The sequence below is a fragment of the Cheilinus undulatus genome, linkage group 11 (assembly GCF_018320785.1).
Source record: "Cheilinus undulatus linkage group 11, ASM1832078v1, whole genome shotgun sequence".
In the NCBI taxonomy this organism is placed as follows: domain Eukaryota; kingdom Metazoa; phylum Chordata; class Actinopteri; order Labriformes; family Labridae; genus Cheilinus; species Cheilinus undulatus.
Window position 1 is genome coordinate 24,360,547 of NC_054875.1, and position 23,498 is coordinate 24,384,044.

A 23,498-nucleotide genomic window follows, 5' to 3' on the forward strand; every position below is an offset into this window, starting at 1 on the left:
CCTCTGAGCTCCTCTTCCCAAACAGCATAAATATCTTCTGAAAGGTGGAAGGAGGGGAGAACGTGAAAGTGGCACTGAAGGTCAAAATGTATGTCAGAATATAAAAAAACCCATGAGTAAGGCTGCTGGCTGAAGAGGAGTAAAGAGAAAAGGGGAGAGGCTGACTGTGGGAGATAAAGGGAAGAGAAAGCGGGGCGTGTAGGATGGAGGAGGAAACATAAAGAGAAACCGGGAGGGGAAATAGGGAAGGTCACTCCTAATAGCTCTTCCACATAATTTCATAATGTCATGATTGGCCCTATTTACGCAAGCAAACCCCATTAACTCCACACTGTATGGACACTCGACCATGCTGCTATAAAGGAGATCATAAGCTGCATGTCTTGCATGTTCCTGCTGCACTCATCATGCATAACGATGTTCCTGTGAGGACATGAAGCGTGCACGGAGGTGATTGTATGCATCGCATCTTATATCTTCTGCCTGACATGGAGGGCGTGCCCATAATTACTGCGCAGGCTGCTGCAGGCACAGAATCTGACTGATGCTGCTGCTAATGAAGCAAATGATGCCCAAAGGAAGAGCACACAGTGTTTGATAGTTTATGCATGTGAGTGTTCTGTTAGAACACATATGGTTCTCATTTAGTGCACAGGAACAATCAATTTCCTTGTTGTTGTATGTTTCTTTTCCCAGTGAGACAGTTTTCTTCTCATATTTATTGCATATTGATAACATGAGTTGAAAGGAAATAGAGATAGTGCGCACATGTTGTGCTTAATTTAACCATGCAGTTCAAAGTCTACTGCCATGAATTATCTAACCAAACACAAACATACTGCATTCCCTGCTTTTTTCCTTGTTTGTTCAACAATGCCATACTCCATTTCCAGGACTTAATGACTGACAGGCAAGCCATAAGCAAATTAACTTATCATTTGTGGACTTAAGTGAGCAGCAGCTTACAAGCTGGAAGCAGGGAGTCCTGGAGGCAGCACTCCATCTGCAAAGACTGGATCCATTAGCTGACAGGAGAGATTAGCTGACCTGCTGACACACAGGCTGATCTGTTACTGATACACACCCCAACACACATGGACTCATGTGCACACATGCAGGGAATCTGATACCTTGTTAGATTAGGGTAACACCCCTGATTTTGATCGGTGCAGAGCTTTTACTCGTCAGTAATCTCAGAATCAGATTTAACATTTTCAAAGCAATTTTTTTCTTTTTGCTCTTTCTGTCACATCTTTCTTTGTTTTTCACTTTCCATTAATTTTTCAGACTTTTTGTTGTCTACTTGATGTCAACCTATCTTTGATCTCCCGCAAGTGTTGCCCTTGTTTTTCTTCTTCTGTTGTCTTTGCACCCTCCATCCATCCATCCATCTCTTCCCTTCTTCTCTGGCCTTCATGGATGTCTTAATGAGTCCACTCCCTTCCTCTTAAATAATTAACCACTTCTTTTATTCTACTATTCCATTGAGTCTTACGGGGAAAACATCAATAAATAAATCACGTTAGTGGTATAGCTGCTTCTGCAGACTTGGCAATAGGATGAATGACTGCGCATGCAGTTATTGGTGTGCAAAGACAGAGAGGAAATTCTAATGGACTTGGGGAATCATTACTTGATAGGTCAATACATGATTTTGCCTTATTAACATTTGCAAAACTTTAACACTTCATGCCAATTAAGATTTGAATTGTATTTGAGGTAAAGCCTTTCAGTGTGAGTAAATGAGAGAGCATTGGCACGTGCATGCGCATATGTAACCGATACTGCAAACCTGTTAGTGTCCATGTGTGTGCATAACCGAATTTGTATGTACAAGGGGGGATGCTGTGTGGAGACCCTGTTGTCATGGCAACCAGGAGAGAAAGTGAGAAGGAGAGAGAGAGATAGAGAGAGAATGAGAGGGAGTGGGCGGCTGCCCTCACTGCTCCTCTGACAACCTTTATTTTCTCCAGTTTTGTGTCACTCTAATATTAACCCCTAACCTTTAACAGAACAAAGAAAGGGGCTGAGGTGTGGTCATAGAAAAAAAAAAATGCTTTGCAGCTTTGACTTAAGTGGGAGTTGCAAAGTATCCAACAGCAGAGCTTATGCTAATAGTGGTATTGATAAATGTGCTGTCTGCGTAGCATGGTCCAGATAGCGTGAAGCTCTGCAGCGTTTTTCTTCTGCTGGTAAATTTCCATTGTGAGTTGACCATGGATCATGGGCTCTGAAACACATCTTACTTCTTTTCAAACAAAGCATGAGGGAAACATTGGTGTCCCACTGTGCTATAAAGCCTCTTTCCTTTAAAAATGCAAAGATTTAATTAATCAGCAGCACTGCCTATTGTCCCAGCCAGAGTGCTACCACAGCAGTTTATTGAATTGATGGAGAGACGAAGCAGTGGGTATGGAAAGAAGAGCGAGAGAGGATGAGGGGATAGGAATATGCTGTGAAAAGTGATCGAAGGGGAATTGAAGAAAGCTTTTAGTGTCATATACCAAGGGGGCTGAGAGAGGGAAAGGAGACAGCTGATGAAAAGGTGACGGGAAAATGGGTACCCATCTTTCTGGGATGCTTCCTATTATATAGTGTGGCTTTTAAGCAGGAACACTTTGTGAAAATATGAGAAAGGATGGTAAGAAATGCAGTCTTCATAGCTGTGAATGATTAAATACACTCCCGTGTCGGAAGTGAATCGTGGAGCCGAGCAGGAACAGGTATTATTTCACATGATTTGTGGTATTTTTCTGCAGGAGCGACAAAGTGGGTCTGAGACTTGTCTCACTGCAACAGGCTCATGCATTAAGTATGACCCTGCCAGAGAGAGGGAGAGGGGAGGGAGAGAAGGAGACAATCAGACAGACAGAGCAAAGACACCAGGTATAGAGAGATGGACAGCATCTGTCTGGGGCCACGACAAATGTATGGTGAGGGGCGTGAATGAATTATGAATTTGGGTGAATTTAGGGCAAATTGTGCCGACAGGAAGGAGATTTCTATGAATAATTCACTCTATAGGGGTCCTGATCATCTACCCCCCACCAGCATCACCTTGTTTGTAGGAACCCCCTCCTTGCTGTTCCACTGACCCTTATAATCTATCTGCTTCTCTGTTGAACTCATTGTCTTAGTGAGTACCCTCTTTATGAACGCCTAAATCACCCCATCTTTCCCTTGTCCCGCCGTCTGTCTCCTTTCAGCCTGATGTTTTAGCAGACAGACGCACCCTGGGGGAAAAGTAGGGGGTAAAGGGAGTTAAGGGGTGCATGTATTCATTTATTTTTCTCCTACCCCTCCTTCATCCGGCATCTTCTACCCCTACACATCTTCACAGCTGGAGGTAGTTAATATTTAAAAGCAAGGCATGACAGGACACAAGACCTGCAAACATGTTAGAACATGCACAAACACGCTCACACTTCATCTCACACACTAATCCAAGAGAGGAGCGCTCCTCATCAAAGTAGCAGAGAAGCTTTCAGAATTTATATTTGCATGACTCAATGTGTTGAAAGAAAATACACCATACTACATTATCAACATCGCAGCTCCTTGCACGGATATGAGGATAAGAAGCAAACAGTAAAAGTCTCCTGTGTATATGTGGGCGGTTGGCGCGATGGGATCAGACTACGTGTGAATCTCAAAACATGATTTGACTCTAGAGGCTTGTCTATGTGTTGTTGCCCCCCCTCCTAACAGAGACAGCCTATTCAGCACTTGAAAGTCCTTGGCAACGCCCAACATGTCTACTTAATACTAATTACTACATTTTGCAGAGGAAGGAAAAGTGTAATTTTCTATTTAATGGATGACAAGGGGAGTATACAGCATAATGGTGCAGCAATTCAATTCTTCTAATGAAAGCCACTCTCGCAGCATAATATAATAGTTTGACTTATTTATGTTTTTGTAAGCAAAATGCCTCAAAGCAGGGATTCATGAATAATTGAAGGAAGTTCAAAATCAACTTTGTCAATTCAGCTTGTTTGATACGTGACCAGATAATTTTCCGCACTCTGGCTTTCTTGTTGAAAAAAAGAAACAAACGACCACGCCCTCAAATCTCAGCACTGCACTGCCTAGTTCACAATCATCCCGTGATTGAATGGCTTTTGATGGAGGCAGTTGACATCTCAGTGGTGATAATAGTTTTAAAAGCACTCAGACACACCAGTGGGTCATCTCAGCCCAGCAGAAAGCTCCCATCTAAGGAGTGACCTTTGACCTTGTCCAATGAAGCAGGTAACAGGGCCGGGATTGGATCTTTTTTTCTCTGACACAGGCTCAGTGGAAACCTTAAAGAAGTGAAATCAGGCATCTGCGTTGGTGTCAGTGTCTCTCACCCTAGGGATAATAGAGCGCCACAAGGCTCCACAGCGAGCACATGCAGGAAATGTTTCTGTGCGGTTGTTTGTTAGTTTGTTGGGCCACATCAGCGTGTGTTTGGGTGTCTGGGTGAGCCTCATTACATGGCACCATCTCTCTCTCTCACTGACAGTCTCTCCTTTACACACCCCTCGCAACCCATTATAGTGTTCCCCTTTACTGCTCCTCCTCTACATGACCGGAATACTCTTTGCTCTGCCACCTGACTGGAGCCCACTGGAGCATGCCCTTTCATCTGACTGATTTCTCCTGTCAGACTGCAGGAGATGTGTTTTTGTGTATGCGGTCTGTCCGTCTGTCTGCCTTTTCTATCTCTCCGTGATTGGTGGCGTGACAAGGGAAGGAGCGCCACATTGTTGATCCGCACCTTGCTTTGCTCCACTCCATTTCTCTGGAGGCGGCACTGATAAGCGATTGCCCACCTCAGATCCCATTAGCACCAGTACTAATACCCTGACAAGCTGTGCTTCATCCGTCTGCCTCTAATGGCATCTTGGAGAGGCCTTTTTAAGGCTGGATCACTGTAATTGGCCCCGTGTCTCTGCAGAACAACAATCACTAAAGAAGATAATAGAGAGGAGGCAAAAGAAGAAGTGGGAGAACTAGTGATGTACACTGATTGGAGGAGCTTGCACATGTGTGAATTTGTATGCAAGTGGATGGAGAGGATTAGTGTCACAGCTGTCACCTTTTGTCATCCCTCCTACTCCTCTTCCCCTCCTTCCACAGCATCCCTTCTCCAAAAACCCACTTTCCCTTTTTTTGCCCTCCTCTTGCTTCATCCCTCTGCCTTCTCCCTCTCCTATGAGCTTGTTGTGCTGTTCTTTACACAAAGCAAGCAAGTTAGCGTGATGGCTCATTTAATCCTAATGCTGTTAGTTTAAACTGCCTTATTAAGAGCTCAGCTTTCGTTTGGTCTTTAATTAAATCTAATTGGGCTCTGTGTATCTAGTTGAACCTTACATTCCTGTTTCTCTTTCCAAGACTTTTTTTTTTTTAAATCTTTTGACCAAGTAAAGGTCTACTATGATTAATCAACAGATGAGGTAAAAGACAATGATATCCTTTTCTTTTCCCCCATCATCGCTTCTCCTCCATGACCTTCCCCCTCTCTCCAAGGTCACCCATCACTCCTCTGTGGCACTGCCAGCATAAAGCAACGCATGGAGCCAAAACTCCTTAATCAGGGCTGCCAAACAAGCCTCCTCTCTCTCTATTATCGCCATTTTCCTTTTGTCTCGCATGCACATCTTACTCATAGTGTGCTGTAACAGTTCTTTGTGTGTGATGCTGAGTAGTGTAAACAGTCAGCGGGCTGTCACTGGAGAGGACAGCCTGCATGTTGTGGCACGGACCCAATCCAAGGGTACAGATGGAGAACAGATAGACTAGTAGGGGTGGCTTGCCTCACTCAGTGAGACTGATAGCATCTTTATCGCACACTTATCACAGCACTATCACCCAAGTACAGTACACACTGTTCAGCTTGTGCAACCTAATTATCACCTTTATGTTTGTCTGTCCTGGTCATTATCTGATTTGACACTTCATCGATCTGCATTTGTTCGTCCACAGCTCCATCTGGGTGCTGGAAGGCTCTTTTCGGCTTCTTGTTGTGGTATTCTGTCCATCTGTCCTGCTGATTGGCCCCTCCATATGGGCCACTGGTCACATAATTAACCAAATTTTTTTTCCTTTTACAGGAACAGGTTCAGTGACAGGCATTGTAGTCGTTTCTTTTTTCCCTGGGATATGTATTGTTAACTGTTGATTGGAGTGTTAACTCTGTGTCCCGGTCTGCATGTAGGTCTGACCACATGGCGCAGGGTAATTTTTCTCCCATTCTGACACATGGCCCCACTCCGCCCCTCCCTTCGCTCTCCTCTTGTCCTCCTCTCACCTCCCCCCCTCTCCTTTTTATCTTTCAGTGAGGAGACCAGCAGGAGGGCGTGGACCTGACTTGTAGAAAAAAAAAAGAAGACGTGGAAGAACAGGGGGACAAAAGACAAACTACGAGGCAAAGCCGAGGCCTCCTGGAAAAGAAACACAGCCTCACACCTGCTCTGTTTGAGAGAGGTTGCTCCTGCAGTACATTTTAGTGCACGTGTGAGTGCAGGTGGGACTTTGATGGGACGGTGAGCAATGCCTCACACACAGCGACAGCAGGTTGGCAGTAGGGGGCGGTGCTCCCCTCACCTCCTCCCACACCTCCTCCTTCTCTTCTTTGCTGCCCAGCCCAGCCGAGCAGCCATACACATTCCCCACAACTGTGAGTACAGTCATACGGTACATTTGATAACAATGGTGACTGAATGCTTCAATGGAGTTCAAAGGCTCTATTTGTTGTGTTAATTACATTGTTGGTTCATCAAAGCAGGCTAATAATGATCTTTCATCATAATTAATTAGAGCAAATCAGCAGTGAGCATGTGATTCTCCTCCACTAACCTCAATATTCAGCATTGGATAGCAAAATTATGCTTGAAATTCTACCCTATCTGAGGTTTCTTTGTGAGCACGCATCTGTTTCTCTGGTGTGTCTAATTACTTTGTAATTGATCCCCTCATGCGGCATTGATTAGTCCCTCTATTGATCTGGTTTCCTCGGTGCAAACCAGAATCAGATTGGAGAGTAATTTGATCAACAATTGAGTTATACAACAAAAATCCAGCTATGTTTTCCCTTGCTTGCCTCATTTCTTCCTCCACCTCCTCCACAATGCAATATGTGGGCATTAGAAATACAGCTGAGCTTGTGGCCCTGCAGGGAAATTGATCATCATCTCCTTGGCTGTTGTGGGCCTGCCCACAGAGCTCCGGCGGAGAAAGAGAGAGAGAAAGGGATGATATTGTTTTCCACTGCTCGCCTTTGTTGTTCAGTCTTTATCTAAGACTGCTTTAAATGAGTCACAATCCTTCACCACCCACACGCATTTCAAGAGAGTGTGTACAAACAAGCAATTATACGTGCATGGACGCAGATGCGCTCACGCACATATAACCTGTAAAAGCTGATGAGATGCAGTAAATCAACAAATGCAATCCTCAAATGGGCGAGGTGACACGGAGGTGAGAGGACTGAGAAGGATGAAAGGAGGATGATGGGGAGGACGGAGTGGGTCAAACAGGGAAAAGGTCAAGGTGTCCCCTGCCTTTCAATTAGCGAGCCCTGGACATGTCAATGAGAGGCGGTGATGGGGATCAATAAAGGGAATATCTCAGAATCTGTGTCAGTGAGGACACTCCATTACAGGATGCATTACACGGTTTTACTATCTATCTATCTATCTATCTATCTATCTATCTATCTATCTATCTATCTATCTATCTATCTATCTATCTATCTATCTATCTATCTATCTATCTAGTTCCTGCAGATCCTTGAAAAGTCTGAAATTGAACATTTGGAATTTAAGGCTATAAAAAGTCTTATTTTTAAAGTTAGATGTCTTAAACTTTAAATAGCACCACTGCTGTAAGTTTTCAATAACTGCTTGAAGTGCACTTGTTTTCAAGAGTACCTGGATGCAGCTGAGGACCTCCACTTCACACCAGAAGTCTGATGAGCACCGCGGTATCTCGTCTTCTAATACCGGAAGTCACTTGAACTGAATGTCTTCTTCGTTGTTTTCTCCTTGTGTCGCCGCCATATTAATATAGGCAAGTCTGCCACATAATGATCGTATTAAAATAAGAACTGATAGTGAAACATAAAAGCAGAATCTGCTTTCTTGTATTTTCTCAGTTCAGTGAAAAGATGTACTCCATGATTTAAAACTAAATAATTTTATATCTATTACAGTTTCATATATGTATAGATTTTTTTAATTTCTAATATATATATATATATATATATATATATATATATATATAAATATTTATCTGATTGTTTGAGCTTTTTATTCTGAAAACTTGCCCAATTCTTGTCTAATGTATTGAATGATGTAGAGACTTGCGCCTGGAAACATGGCGGTGACATCGGCTTCTGGCCAGCCAGCCAATCTCCTGTCGCATATTATGTCTGTGCAAAGTGAAACTAGAATTTGGATCATAGATCTATTTATTAAAATTAATGTTATGTCGTTGTGCTTGTTAGTCTGATACGTCACGTATTTTCCCCTACTTATGCCTCCTTATGTGGCAGACCTGCCTATATAACAGTTTTTCTCAGTCGCTTTGGTACATTTCTCGAATCATCCTCAACATTTGCAAAACAGTAAGTGCATTTCTCAAACAATTCGTACAAATAGCAAAAAACCATGGATTACCAGCAAAAGCCAGTCTCTTGCTCAAAATCCTTAGTTCATCTCTCAAAAGTAAATATCTGTGTCAATGAACATGTCAATGCCATCAGAATGACAAGTCCTTGTGTCATTGTGTATGGATAAGACAGTCAAATGGCTTAGTCATGTTGTCACTATAACAGTGTACTCTGGAGGAATGTTCTGATGTAAACCATGGCTAAAGTTTTGATGACAATTATTGTAAATTGTAAGTTACACCTTAGTGAATGTGGGAGATTGATTGCAAGAGACTGGACAAGATTCACATTTACGCTTTTACTGTTTGTACTGTAATTTGTTGACAGACGATGTCATTGTGATACAGAAAGGAAAAGACAGCCCTGCATAGCACAAGGAAAAAAACAAAGGTAAAAATGTGAACATAGGACAGTCTTCTTAGGAAAAACTGTACATGCAGTGCTGTAGGAATTACAGCGCAGTCTTCCTACATGTCCTGATGTTCCTGTCTGTTGGGCCAGAAATTCTCATCCACATCACAACAAATTTCTTCTCTTGTAATGCAGCATGGAAAGAATCTTTTAGAGTGTCTTATCCAGCCTCTGCAGGTATCTGCTGTGATGTCACCACACGCTGCATCCATGGCAGCCAGAAGGGTCATCTGTGTATGTGGCTGGCGATCATATACTTTCCATCTCCATGCTGAGAAAATTCCTCAATCATCAAATTCTCCACAATCAAATTCATTGATCATTGGTTGATCTAATGCTTCACACATTTCGCTTTGTTTGAGAAAGTCAAGATTTGCATGGGAGCAATTTACCAATTCAGGACAGATTTAGGGAAAAAAAAGTGCAATGGAAATGTATAGAAATATGCTTGACATATTATGACAACGTGTTCAACCATTTTGCATGTAAAGACTTATGCGATGAACTAATACCTAAATATTGTGAGGGGTCAGACTATTCAGCAGAGACCCATTATAATACATTTCGATCAACATGACATGAGCAATTGATAATGTAGGAAACAGCAGAGAATTGTACATAGTCATTTGCATGGATGTACCAAAGCAGTTCTGATCTGAGAAATGTACAAAAGTGACTGAGAAAAACTAACATGGTGGCGACACACAGAGGAAACAACAAAGAAGATGTTCAGCTCAAGTGGCTTCCAGGATTAAGAAGACAAGATATGGCGGTGTTTGTCAGACTTCCGGAAATTGAAAAAAAAAAAACAGGATCCGAATTTTTCCATACATTAACTGAGATGTAATGGTGTATGTCACAGTCACGTGTGTTTGAATGGCACAAAAAATTTAGTGAAGGCAGAGAGATTGTCCAAGACTTTGAATGTTCTGGGCGTCCATGCACATCAAAAATTTCTGACTTTGTTCAACAAATTGAACAAAAGTCAGAAATTATTGACAACTCAGTATAAGGCTGATAGCAGAAATGGTCTCAATTAGTAAAGGACAGTTTGGCAAATTTTGCATGAAAATTTGAACATGACAAAAGTGTGCACCTAAGTTGTCCCAAAACTTCTGACTCCTGATCAAAAGGAAAAATCAAGCAAATTTGTGGATACATTTTACAACAAGTTGAAGGAAACCCACATACTTTAGAAAGTTGCTCAGCTTTTTAAGTTGACCGTTTTCCGATGCCTAGGCAAAAACGTGCTCTTCAGTCAGTAGCTAGCAGTGAACTAAAGACGTCACGTATTGGAAACTCACAGCAGCTGTGCATGAATGCCCCCTTAAAATGTGCCCTCCTTAATTTGACAGGGCTTCCTTTTTAACAATGAACATGTTTAGCATCAGGTTAGCACACATGGAAGTATGATACGATAGTATAGGATATATTGATTAAATTGTTAGAATAGAGGTATTAAATATACCAGAAATATGGTTGTTTATTATCCAAAAATGTCTTTGCCCTGTGCCATCTGACATTTCATGAACAGTACGTTAGATCTGAAAATTCAGCCCTGGTCTGATGCACTGAGAAATTGCACATGCCTTTCATTTCTGATCTTTTGCTGTGCTAAAAGTGATTAGATTTTTTTCTCAACTCAGGTCTACAAAGGTCTTAAAAAGTCTTAAACTTGATCTATAAAAGTGTTTAGGAACATTCTATTAACCCTTTTGTCTGTTCTTTCTTTATTTTTTTAAATACATTGATTAATCAGTGTATTTTTTATCCCTGCTTTCCTATTCTCTTGTTCTTTTTTCTTTTGATAAGTCTTACTTTCTGTAATATCTTTCCACCTTTCTTTGTATCTCTCTGCTTACCCTTCTCTGCGTTATCTTTAGCAGTCCATATTTTCATTTTCAGCTTAAACTGCCTTCTTGTCCCTCTTGTTTACTGTAACTGAAATATTTTTTCCCTCATTGCCTCTCGTCTGCCCACCATTTTGGATTAACAGACCACATAAGTAATCGTAAGTGCTTTCAACTTTATTGACGTCTTTCTGTCTTAATGCAAGTGCTGGCAGAGCTTGTTGTAAACACTTTCATTATGCTTAAGAGGTTATTTCCCATCAATGACAGCGCTGCACTTAAATGAGTGCAGCATTAGTGTACATCTGCAGTGTTATGCTTCTGGGTGTGTGCATCTGTTTCACAGTAACTTTTGTCTTGTGTGTTTTATGTTTGAGGATGTGAGTGTTGTATTGTAAACATGCGTATGTTTCTTTCCACTCTTCTGTTTTATATGCGAGTGTATGTTCAGCCTTAGTGGCTCCCATTAGGTAAGGTCCCTGTTGGAGCAGGGAGGAGGACATTTAAGGAGCCGCTGTGTGTAAGGGCTGTCAGATCAAAGACACAGAGAAATATAGAGGAGTTAAAGCACTAAGCACCAGCTTCTCTCCTCCTCCTCAGCCAATAATGGAGCAGTGCCTGCAGCCCCAACTTCAATTTGATCAGCTGAGAAAATGAGCTTATTTCCTCTATCAGAGGGAATTCTTTCATTAAATTCCCCCAGTCGCCCTAACCATCTTTTCCGCATCTCTGTGAATCTACCCCTTGTTTGCTTTTTCTGTTTCAGTGAGCCTTTGCTCAGTTTCTCAGCTGCTCTCTTTCTGCTGCAGGTCCATCCATCCCTGCTGTCTGCTCACTCCCCGTCTCCATCGCTTTCCCTTCATCCACTCCACTCCCCCACCCATTTACCTACTGAATTTGAATTAATCCCTGACTAGAGCGCCGTCTCCTTTCCTTAAAGTCAAAGACTCTACAAGTGCCAAGCTGTGACCTCTATTCCACCGCAAACAGTCTGAGTGTAGTTATTAAAGCTGCAAGGAGAAGAAGATTTAAATTTCTGTCTATAAGTTTCCGAAAACAGAACATAAAAACTCGACATGGGTCGTAAAGCTTGTGGGGCATCAAACATGCTGGTTCAATACTGTACTCACAAAAATCCTAGCATGCTGGTTTTACGAGACTGTTATCGAGGCTTTGCTTTACGACTCTTATGGACAGTGATGACAGAGAAAGCCAAACCTCTTGCTCTGGTCAAAATCCTTGCTTCATTTCCCCACAGACTCCCTCCTCTCCTCACCACCCCATCCCCATCTCTCAGCCTCCCAGGGTGCACTTTGTCGTATATCTCTTTTGCATGAATTCTCCCTCTTACATTATGTTATATCAATTTCCTCTCATCTCAACCCATTTTCATGCCTGCTCTCTTGCTTTCACTCTTTTCCTCGGCCTACATTTCATCTCTTTCTCTGGGGAGTCTTTTTAAGTGAAATTGACTGAATATACTTATCGGTAGCTGTTAAAGTATGATAATGAATGCTATCTCTTATTTTTTCTTCGCCAAGGAGATCTGTGTGCTACATCAGGGTGATATATGTGTATGTTGAAGCTGGAGTGATTACAGAATGAACAGGTCATGTTAAAGACTCCAGAATAGATGATGTGCATGTGCGTCTTTCTTTCAAAAGTGTGTATTTTGTTAGATACAGTATACTTAATTTGTTTGTATAATGACTCTGTTTTGGTCGTTGCAGTAAAAAGGCCTCCAGTGATCACAACACAGCCGGGGTCTGTCACAGTCTATAGTGTTGAAGACCTTGTCATGAAATGCGAGGCCAGTGGCAATCCTCCACCCATGTAAGTCAACAAACTCACAAACACTAAAAGTCTAAAGATGCCACATTAGTCATAGAGGAGTCTAGCCTGTGGTTATCTTTCTGAGGACACTGACCTTCTCTCTCCTTGTTCAGCTGACATCTTTAAATCAGTGTTGCACGAGAGCACAGTTTAACCCCATCAGAGTTCTCATTTCAACAAGGGATAAATGACATTAAGCCCTCAAGCAATCTTTCCAGAGCGTCCTAGCTGCTCTGAAGTGGAACACTGCTTCAGTCACCAAGGAAAAGATGAATATCGCAATTACACAGCACAAGCCTGTGAGCCCCGCTGTGGCAACACATCTAAATTTTGCAGCAAACCATTTGTGTCCTCAATTTCAAATGCGTGTTAAAAACAACTATTTCAAAAGGCATGGAAATGACTTTCTAATTTGCCATTTGAGTGAACAGTCTGCCAGCTGAGTCATAGATGTTTTTCTTTTCTTAAGTTTCCGTTGGACAAGGGATGGAGAGGAGTTTGAACCAAGGAATGATACGGAGCTGAAGGTGACGGAGACCTATGGCTCTTACGCATTCTACACACTCAGCAACACGATGGACACTTTGAAGCACTATCAGGGCAAATACGTCTGCTATGCATCCAATAAGCTGGGGACAGCCGTCTCCATTGAGGCCATACTTAATATTGATGGTAAGAAAACACAGAGGGGCGGATCAACTGATTACATGCTGAAAAATTAACACTGGAATTAAGGTTTTATGTTAAACCATTTTTGGGAAAAATGCACGGAAAATGACTGAAATAAAATATTACAAGTAAGTAACCCAACAGACAGGGTTAATTGTAACATCAATAGGCTTGGTTGTAACACTTTCCAGAAAAGCTAGATTGAACACAATTCATATATTACAGTTCTCATCATTTGTGTAGTTCAGGTAGATGTTCGTGGATCTACAACATATTCATATTTGCATGTCTACTCATATCATTCACGTATATGGATATTACCTTTTTACAGATAAAATATGTAAGAATATAAATAATATTAGTAAAAATACGAAGAAATCAAGATAACACATTTCTTCCACCATGCAGTCTAGACACTGCTGATGGTGGTGTTGTTGAGGTAGGCAGGTTCAGATGAGGGGTAGACCTCTGAGAGGCTGGACCAGGAACCCAAGAGGATGAGATGAGCAGAAGACCTGTGAGGATCTGGACTTGATGCTGATTAACTTAATGGAGGTGGCTGGGGTGGAGAAGGGTTTCAACGTCTATAATGAAACGTGATGATTGGTCAAACGAGGTTGTGGCAGAATCTGTTTAGCTGAGTACTTAAGAGAGTGAATCGCCATAATCAGCTGATCACCAGAGCGAGAAAAGACAAAGAAAGCAAGGTGGGAGAGATATGAACCATCTGTGACTATTGAATGATTAGAAAGTCTTCCTGCTTGAACTTTCACTCAACTTCATTTGTATGTTAAAGACATTTGCTTTCATGGGGTAAAAATACACATTCCCAGAAATCCCCGCAAAAACACATCTATAACTGATGAAAATTAGTGGTGATACCCTGCTGGTGTTATGGCTAGATGACCAGAAACACATTCTACTCAACAACACCCTTAAAGCTCTGTAGTACATTTTACCCTGCGTTAGTTTATGTACCGCTCAGCCCATTAAACTGTCAGATTTTTCATCTTCAGGGAGAATTTGATGATTTTAAATCAGTGAGTTGAATCATACCATTCTACATAGTTAAAAACCTCTTCTGATGTCTTTTCATACAAGCAGCATCACATCAGAGAAGCTCTGTCTTTTATAGATGTCAGCTTTCAACGCTAGCACTTGTGTAAATGCCTCTGAGGTCCAGATTAGAAGCAAGCTACGTTACTGTTGGTTTTTATCAGCAATAACAGAGCGATTTACAAAGCTGTAAGTGTAGCAGGCACGTAAACCTTCCCTTGCCCTTCTTTATGGAGAGCTCATTTGTTAGCAGATGGAGGCTCACAGCGAGCGCTCCCTGTACCAGCACCCAGAACATAATTACATGCAATAACATGATAATCAGAGTACACACACATTTGTGCACACACAGAAGCCCCTAGGCAAAAGTAAAGAGCACCTTTGTGGATCCATCCACCTGTGTGACTGGCTCTCTCCTGGGCGACCTCCTTCTCTCACTGTTTCCCTGACAACAGTTACCCCAGAAACGCTCTTGAGTTGATGTCATGTGAAGCACTCTTCAGAGGCTCCTGTGGGGTTATCAACAACGAGAGGGGTGGGGTGGGGGGGTAAACACATATGATACACAAATCACGTCTGTCTACTTTTACAAGACAAAAGACAGCCTGGAACTCTCCTGAAACACTTTTCTCCTCAGATCCTTAAACTGGGCTGTAAAACAGATACTCCTTATCCAGTGTATATGTGTTTAGTTGTCTTGCTCTGCAGACTGCCTCAGATAATCTGCAAACAACACAGACAATATTTGCACAGATTGGTTTTGCACTAGTTTTTCAAAGTAGGCAGACTAACAGGTGTGTATTTGTCCTTACATGCCTCCCTTTAGCTCTCCCAACACAGCAGAAAGAAAAGAAAGTGAATGTGAAGGCTGAGGAGGGAAACAGTATTGTCCTGAAGTGTAACCCCCCGCAGAGCTCCATGGAACCAATCATCCACTGGATGGACTGGAGTGAGTACATTACCTCTCAATCTACTTCCATTGCATCCTTCCTGTCTTCTTATTCTAGCTGCCACTTGGATTGTTTATCAATGATTTTGTTGTTCCTTTTCATCTGAGCAGAGGAGTAGAGTCATTTTTTTTATCTTCTTTATTTTATCACTGTCTTCAATATTTTTTTATGCATCTTCATTGCATTCAGAAAGTATTCAGACCCCTTTACTTTTTCAATTTTGTAATGTTGCAGCCTGATGCTACTGCTGAAAAAAAAAGCCTTTTTATTCTAATTAATCTACACTCAGTACCCCAAAATGACACGAGGAAAACTGAATCACCTCAGTGTAAAAGGATGAGAGCCCACTTGGCTTTCATTTCGAGTTTTTGTACCTCCAAGTATGCTTTCATATCCGTCTAGCCACTCTGCCATAATTCCATATGGGTGGAGGGCTGCAGTGATGGTTGTTCTTCTGGAACTTTGTCCCATCTCCATTTAGGATCTCTGGAGTCCCATCAGAGTGACCATCAGGTTCTTGGTCACCTCTCTGACTAAGGCCTTTCTCCCCGATTGCTCAGTTTGGCTAGGCATCCAGCTCTTGGAACAGTCCTGGTTGTGCCAAACTTCTTCCATTCGTGTATTATGGAGGCTTCTGTCCTTGAGAACCTTCAGTGCAGCAGAATTTTTTTTGAAGCCTTCCCCAGATCTTTGCCTCACAACAGTCTTTTAAATCTAATATGCGTTGTCAGCTGTGAGGCCTTGAGGTCTGAGGTCTGAATATTTATGTCAGTGTGGTATTTCAGTTTTTTCTTTTTCATAAATTTGAAAACATTTCTAAAATTGTGTTTTCACTTGTCATGATGGGGTACTGAGTGTAGATTAATGAGAATAAAAGTTATGTTTTTTTATTGTAGTGTCAGGCTGCAACATAAGAAAGTGAAGGGGTTCTCTGTACTTTAAGAATGCACTGTCTCTATTATTACATGTTTTTTTGTGTGTTAAGTAACCTTTTGAGCACATTTTTCTTACCCCAAGCATCTCTTTTCCATAATTTCTCTTCTTCTTTCATCCTTTTGTGTCTCTATGCCTCCCTCCTCTGTCTCCTCTCGCTGCTCAAATCTGCTGTTAAGTTCCTCTTCTCTCTCCACTGTTTTTCAAGTTTCTTCGCTGCTTCTGTCTGTCATTATTTTCTCTCTTCCTCTTCATCTAATTTCCTCTCTCCCTGTCTCTCTTTAGGGCTACACCATATCCTGCTTAGTGACCGGGTGGTGGTAGGAAAGGATGGCAACTTGTACTTTGCCCATTTGACAACCCAGGACAGCAGGCAGGACTACACCTGTAATGTCCAGTACCTGGCAACGCGCACCATTCTGACAAAAGAGCCCATCACTTTGACCGTCAACCCATGTGAGTTAAGAGCAAGAGGACTGTAGAAATGATTACAATAAAATGTGTTTCAGCCAATCAAAACAAAACAAACATTACAGTTCTACAGGGTATTATTATAAAGATGAGGTTGTCCCTAATAGGGATAATGTAAAAAAAAATGTGTTGAACAAGAACACACAGCTTCTCTCTGACTTAGATTTCAAAGGATATTTTCTCAACTCTTCCTCCAGTGGTTTTTAGACATGCTGATATTTTGCAGTTTTGAGATAACTCCCTGTGAGATTTCTGCTGCCAGCCCAATAAAATAAAGATTAATAGGATTTTATTAGTGGTGCTTATAACAGTGAAAACTGCATTTCAAATTTCCAGCACGTTCATTTTTTCATGGAAACACTTGATTGAACTCATGAACATTTACAAAGCACAATTTCTTGATGTAAAATCGTTTGAATTAAAGGTTTATAAGTCTGCTGCAAAGACTGCAACTGACACACTGGAGAATAGAGTTAAATGCTTTCCATAAAATACTAAATTATTAAAATCTGTCATACTTTATTTCAAAGAAAACTGTTCCAGTGAAATCCTGTTTTGGTTTCTATAAGAAACTGGCACACACACATCTTAAATACTCAGCATGTCGGTGAGAACCATGAGGCTGGGTAGTTAAACCAAAGTCATCCCCCCCTGTGGTGGCATGTTGCTTACCAAAGCAGTAAAGTGTCCAGTCGACAGTCCCACAGCCAGCAGGAGGTCCATCACCTCCTCAGCCCAGCGGTAATGAGATGCAGCTCTCTCTGAGAGGAGGCTGCCAGCATCTGTGGCCCGAGTAGAGGTCAGAGAGATGAGCACATGTTAACATGGGACCTCTGTGTGAGTGAAGGAAATCCGTATGTCGATGTGATGTTAGAAAGGTGAAGTCCTCTCTGCAAGCTTCCACTCCCTGCATCTCTCAGTGTGTCAGTCTCTAAAGTGGCTGCTGTGTCAGCAGCACGTTACCTATAAATACCTATACAAATCTCTGTCTTTATGTTTCAACCTTTTTCTTCCAGCCAACTCTGTAGTGCGGAACAGGAGGCCACACATGATGAGACCTACAGGAAGCCAAAGCATTTATCACGCTCTCAGGGGCCAGACACTGGAGCTTGAATGCATCGTCCAAGGCCTGTGAGTGTGCCATGTCTGCTTCCATCAATCACTCATTTTAAGCCACTCCTTTTAATCAGTCTTACCTGCCTCTTATCCATCACTCATTCCTCCTGCCATCTCTACTCTCCCTTTATTCCATTCTTCTGCCAATGCTGCTGTTTGCTGCCTTCTTTTTCTACATCTCATTTCTTTTTTTACTTGTCTTGGCATCTTAATTTTAATCCAAAACAACAATCCTCATTTCTATTCTCCCCACTCTCTCCCATATGACCCTTCCTCCATTTATCCCTTTATTAACATCCTCCCATCTCTCCTCCTCTTTAGTCCAACTCCCAAAGTGTTATGGCTGAGGAAGGACGGCGAACTCTCTGAATCCCGGACCTCTAAAGATATGTTTGACCGCCGCCTACGCTTTAGCAACATCACAGAGAGTGACGGGGGCGAGTACCAGTGCATAGCTGAGAACCCCCAGGGGAAAGTCACTCACACTTATATTGTGACAGTGGAAGGTACATCAAAAGCACATATCCATACATGTTGTTTTGATTTGAGCACATGTTGTTATATATGATATTTATTAGAGAAACAGTGTTGATTATAGTAACTGAATTACCAATATTTTTCTGAAAAAGGGTTCACTTCAAAATGTTACATGAAACATTATAAGTGATGAAAAATGCAAAGACAGCTGAGTTTAGTCCCTAATTTGGTTCAGTGTCTGGATTTCCTGTAATGCAACCCAACAGCATTCTACATCTATAAAAAGTATTCGCCCCTTTGGATGTTTTACCTTTTAATTGATTTTTCAACTCAATCATGGCCAATTGTGCTTTTTTGACAGAAAATTCTGACCAAGCAAAAAAAAAAAAGCAAAAGCAAAAAAAATATTTCTACGCAACTAATGTCAGTTCAACAAAATTTGTAATGTGAAATAAGTGACTGCATAAATGTTCCCCTCCTTCAAGTCAGTATTTAGTAGATGTACCTTTGGCTTCAATCACAACACTGAGTCTGAGTGGATAGGTCTCAATCAGGCTTGCACATCATTACACTGTAATTTTACTTCATTTACATTTGCAGTACTGCTTAAGCTCTGTGAGGTTGTATGGGGATCAGGTGTGAACAGCCCTTTTCAAGTCCAGCCACAAATTCATCATTGGATTGAGGTCTGAACTTTGACTCGGCCTCTGCAGAACATTTACATTGTTGTCTTTTAAACATTTCTGTGTAGCTTTCACAGTATGCTTCAGGTTATTGTCTTGCTGTAAAATACATTTTCTCCAGAGCTGTAGTTTTCTTGCAGACTGAATAAGATTGTCACCCAGAATTTTCCTATGATTTGCTACATTGAATCTACCTTTACAAGCCTTCCAGGGCCAGCTGCAGAAAAGCATCCCCACAGCATGATGCTGCCGCCACCATGTTTCACAGTGAGGATGGTGTGTTTGTGGTGATGTGCAGGTGCAAACATAGCGTCTTGTCTGATGGCCTTAAGGCATCATTTTGGTGCCACCAGACCAAGAACTTTATCCGATTTGACCATGGAGTCTCCTGCATACCTTTTGGCAAACTGTAGTCAAGATTTGGTAAGAGTTTTCCTCACCAGTGACTTTCTCTTTACCACTCTCCCATAAAGCTTTGAATGGTGAAGAACCCAGGCAACAGTTGTTATATGCAGTTTTTCTCCCATTTCAGCTAATGAAGCTTGTATGGCCACTCAGTTTGTGAAGGCGGCCTGATCTGGGCAGATTTACACATATGATTTATTCCTTCCATTTATGATGATGTTCCTTTGTTTTCATGGTGTAATGGCAGCCAGGAATACTGATTAACCAGCCACTGAACCTTCCAGACACATGTCTTTAAACTACAATCACTTGGGACACATTTACTGCACTCAGTTGGTCCCCATTTCATTAATTGTGAGATTACTAGCTACAATAGGCTGGGCCTCTGTTAAATCAGGTCTAACAGTTTAAAGGGGATGAAAATTAGTGCAGTCAATTATTTCACCTAAAGTATTTTTAAATAAAAATATACAACAAGTGACATTGTAGAATTCAGTTTTCATGTTGACATTAAAGAGGGTTTTTTGTATTTATTTTTTTTTTGTCCAAAAAGCAAAGTTATATTGAACAGGATTGATTTATAAAATTAATAAAAGGGTAAAGCATTCGTGGCACCACGGCACTGTATAGGTCCCAACTGACGTAGCATTTAATAAATAAACTATTCCGTTGTCACAGGCTTCTGGGGGAAAAAAAGGACGTTCTCTCAAACCAAGATTTGACCCTGAGTTGATGTCAGTTTAGTTTTTTTCTTTGAAAAAGAGAGTACATCGACTGTCACAGGCTGCATAGTTTGTCCTGTAAATACTGAACAGACCTTGACATGTGATATTGATTGAGAAATTGTTTGGCCATCAAAGTCTTTCATTTACAATTTGCAACTTGCAGGAGGTGACCTGGCAATTTCAGCCCATCAGTCCTGCTGAGTCATATTGTAATTTTTTTTCTGTGTAACTTTAAAATGTGATATTCAGCTGCTTTTTCTGTCCCTTAAAGCGGCTCCCTACTGGACAAAGGAGCCAGTCAGTCAGCTATATGCACCAGGTGAGACAGTCAGACTAGACTGCCAGGCAGACGGCATCCCCTCTCCTGACATTCACTGGACCATCAATGGCAACCCTCTCTCAGGTCAGTCAGTGTGTTGATCCACAAGGAAATAACACCTCAAAATTTAACAACAAACACTGTGTGTTTGCTCACAGTACACTCTTTTAACAGCGACTGATAAGGACTCCAGACGTACTCTGACAACAGGTGGGTCTCTAATCCTCAAAGACGTCAACTTTGGAGACACCGCCGTCTACCAGTGCCGGGCCTCCAACAAACATGGGACGATCCTTACCAACACTGACATCTATGTGATTGGTGAGTGTTTATTTCATCACATATGTCAGGTATATAGCTGTTAGTGCGCTACTTCTGTGTGCCTCATTTTTCTTTGTGTGTGCTGTTTCAGAGCTGCCTCCTCAGATCCTTACTGAGGATGGGAGTGCATACACGTTTACAGAGGGCCAGAAGGCCTCATTGGAGTGCGATACCTTTGGGTCCCCTAAACCTAAAGTCATTTGGTGAGCCACAAAACCACCTTGCTCCTTTTTTATTGTGTTCTGTTGCTTTGTATTGTGAATTTAAGTAGGACTTCTGGTGGATTTTCACATCAACAGATTTCACAGAGGTGATATAATTGCGTAGGTAGCTCTTCATAGCACATAAATTAACAGCCAAATGCTGCTACATCTGGGCTGTGAGGGGGAATTTTAGCAGTGTGGACGAGTTCCAATTATGCTTTGTTCTGCCTGGTGAAATAGGCTGTTGAACTGGTGAATTCATCAGCACCTGCAGCAGCCAGAAAAAAAGTTTTTTTTACTCTGCTTTCCAAGTTTTTGATGTCCCCCTTTGGGTTCGTGTGTGTCTTGTTCAGGGAAGGCAGCAGCACTGCCTCCCTTTTGGCAGATCCCAGAGTTAACCTGCTCACCAATGGAGGGCTGGAAATCTCTAATGTCACTCATGACGATGAAGGCATCTACACCTGCTCTGTGTACAACACCAGTCTGTCCATCAGTGCTGTTCTGGAAGTGCTTAGTAAGTGAAATGCCAAATGCACTAGCAGATTGTTTTCTTTCTCACCTCAAACAACCTCTAATTATTATTCTGTGTCCCCCTCTTTCTTCCTCAGACAGGACAGTAATCGTCACACCTCCACAGGCTCTGAAATTGCAACCTGGAAACACGGCGATCTTCACTTGTGTGGCCCACGTTGACCCAAAACTGGACCCACCGCTAATTCAGTGGAGAAAAAATGAACAAAAGCTGTTTCAGTCCCACAGTGATGAAAAGTAAGACTAAACTATGTATATAACATAACTGTCTAGATACATTTTCTGGCTGTTTATTGTGAACGTAGTAAAGGCAAACTAGAAGCAGTGTATACCGATGAGCCTTAGAAAAACATCCTTTAATACACGGTATGTAAATTCTACCGTCAGGGCCTCTCAGTCAAAACAATTGCCAAAATACATCGTCTACAGCAATTGTTCTTGGCTGTTCTAGCCTCAGGATCCACTATCAACTTCTCAATGAAAATTGCAACCCCAGTTTCAGGGCATTTTGACCAATCTGAAATAGTAAATGAAAAGTAGTGCACTTTGTACTTCAGACAAGGTAAAACGTGAAAAAAAGAAAGATACAGGACCAAAAAGCATGTTTAAAAGAGTTTTATAGATTTTATGCCACATTTTTTTCCAAGCAAATCTTTGTGACCCACTTTTGGGTCCCAACCCACCAGTTGAGAACCACTGGACTAGAGAACAGTGCTGCTCAGCTCCATCCACCCACTGCTCCTCGCAACGTATTCTTGGATTACTTATAGTACAAACCAAGAAGGGCTTTTACAGCTTTCTCCCTAATTATGAGCAATTCATCCATGGAACCAAAACATTGGTTTACTACTTGGTGTAAATGTTAGGGATGTAGCGTATCAAAATCTCACAATAATAACTTACTAGCAAGTCCACAGTAAATTGTGGAATTGTGGAATAAAAAAAACAAAACAAAACAACAAATGAAGAGTTTGAAAAAGTGGCATTAATTTGAATTGATAAAACAACAATTACACTTGAACATTATAATATGTACAAAAAGTGCTGTAGGTGGGCTTGTTTGAAACGGGCACATGTCCACGACGGTATTTAGATACATCTGTCACAGTTGCTCTGTCATGACAGCCACCATAACAAGTCATATACTGTTACAATCATAAAAATGATTATCTCTGGTTTAGAAAACTGAAATATTTTAGGTGATGTAATAATTCAAATAAAAGCTACAGATAACATAGGAGTAGTCAACTCTTAATTAACATAGACATTTCAGTGTAAAAAATCTGCATATCATAGCTTTAAACAATACATCTTTCATACTGTTTTATCATGCGGTGTTGTTTATCTGCTTTGTCCCACTTATATAAACAAAAACACATCCCTATTTCTATGCAAATAAAATAATAATTAGATGTTGAGGTAAAGGAAAAGGATGTAAGATGGCTTTGAAATAACATTTTTACACAGGTACACATTTGAAGGACCAGACCTGATAATAGCAAATGTGGAACCAGATGATGAGGCCGTATACACCTGTCAGGTCATCACTAAACTGGACATGGCCGAGGCCAGCAGCACCCTCACTGTATGTGGTAAGATGACACTGTGTTACCACATATAGCTTACTAGTCTGAGACTAGCACTGGCAAAAATATATGTTTTCAGTATTTTTTCCATGTAGCTAAAACCATTTGTTCAACTTGTTATATGCATTAGGAATTTAGTTGTAGTAACAGTCTCATGTTTTTCCTTTTAGACCGTCCAGACCCTCCCATCCTCCTCCAGATCTCTAATATTAAACATCGAGCTGTCACCCTCAGCTGGACACCTGGAGACGACCACAACAGCGCTGTACTAGGTTGAGTACAAACACACAGAGACTCTCTCAA

At 41.5% G+C, this 23,498-nt stretch overlaps 1 protein-coding gene across 4 annotated transcripts in view; it reads left to right on the forward strand.

Moving 5' to 3' along the window:
• l1cama (L1 cell adhesion molecule, paralog a) overlaps nucleotides 1–23,498 on the forward strand; it is a 55,635-nt gene that overhangs the window by 18,926 nt on the left and 13,211 nt on the right. For 3 of the 4 annotated variants that reach the window (XM_041798359.1, XM_041798358.1, XM_041798360.1), the window contains exons 2-16: nucleotides 6,324–6,664; nucleotides 11,064–11,078; nucleotides 12,648–12,750; nucleotides 13,220–13,422; nucleotides 15,302–15,424; nucleotides 16,644–16,814; nucleotides 17,846–17,960; nucleotides 18,267–18,451; nucleotides 20,507–20,638; nucleotides 20,729–20,875; nucleotides 20,967–21,078; nucleotides 21,432–21,592; nucleotides 21,687–21,846; nucleotides 23,077–23,201; nucleotides 23,366–23,467. In XM_041798359.1, the coding sequence (XP_041654293.1) occupies nucleotides 6,538–6,664; nucleotides 11,064–11,078; nucleotides 12,648–12,750; nucleotides 13,220–13,422; nucleotides 15,302–15,424; nucleotides 16,644–16,814; nucleotides 17,846–17,960; nucleotides 18,267–18,451; nucleotides 20,507–20,638; nucleotides 20,729–20,875; nucleotides 20,967–21,078; nucleotides 21,432–21,592; nucleotides 21,687–21,846; nucleotides 23,077–23,201; nucleotides 23,366–23,467 (1,981 nt within the window). In that variant the 5' untranslated portion in view covers nucleotides 6,324–6,537. The remainder of the gene's footprint in view (nucleotides 1–6,323; nucleotides 6,665–11,063; nucleotides 11,079–12,647; nucleotides 12,751–13,219; nucleotides 13,423–15,301; nucleotides 15,425–16,643; nucleotides 16,815–17,845; nucleotides 17,961–18,266; nucleotides 18,452–20,506; nucleotides 20,639–20,728; nucleotides 20,876–20,966; nucleotides 21,079–21,431; nucleotides 21,593–21,686; nucleotides 21,847–23,076; nucleotides 23,202–23,365; nucleotides 23,468–23,498) is intronic. The other variant, XM_041798361.1, reaches the window with a different exon arrangement.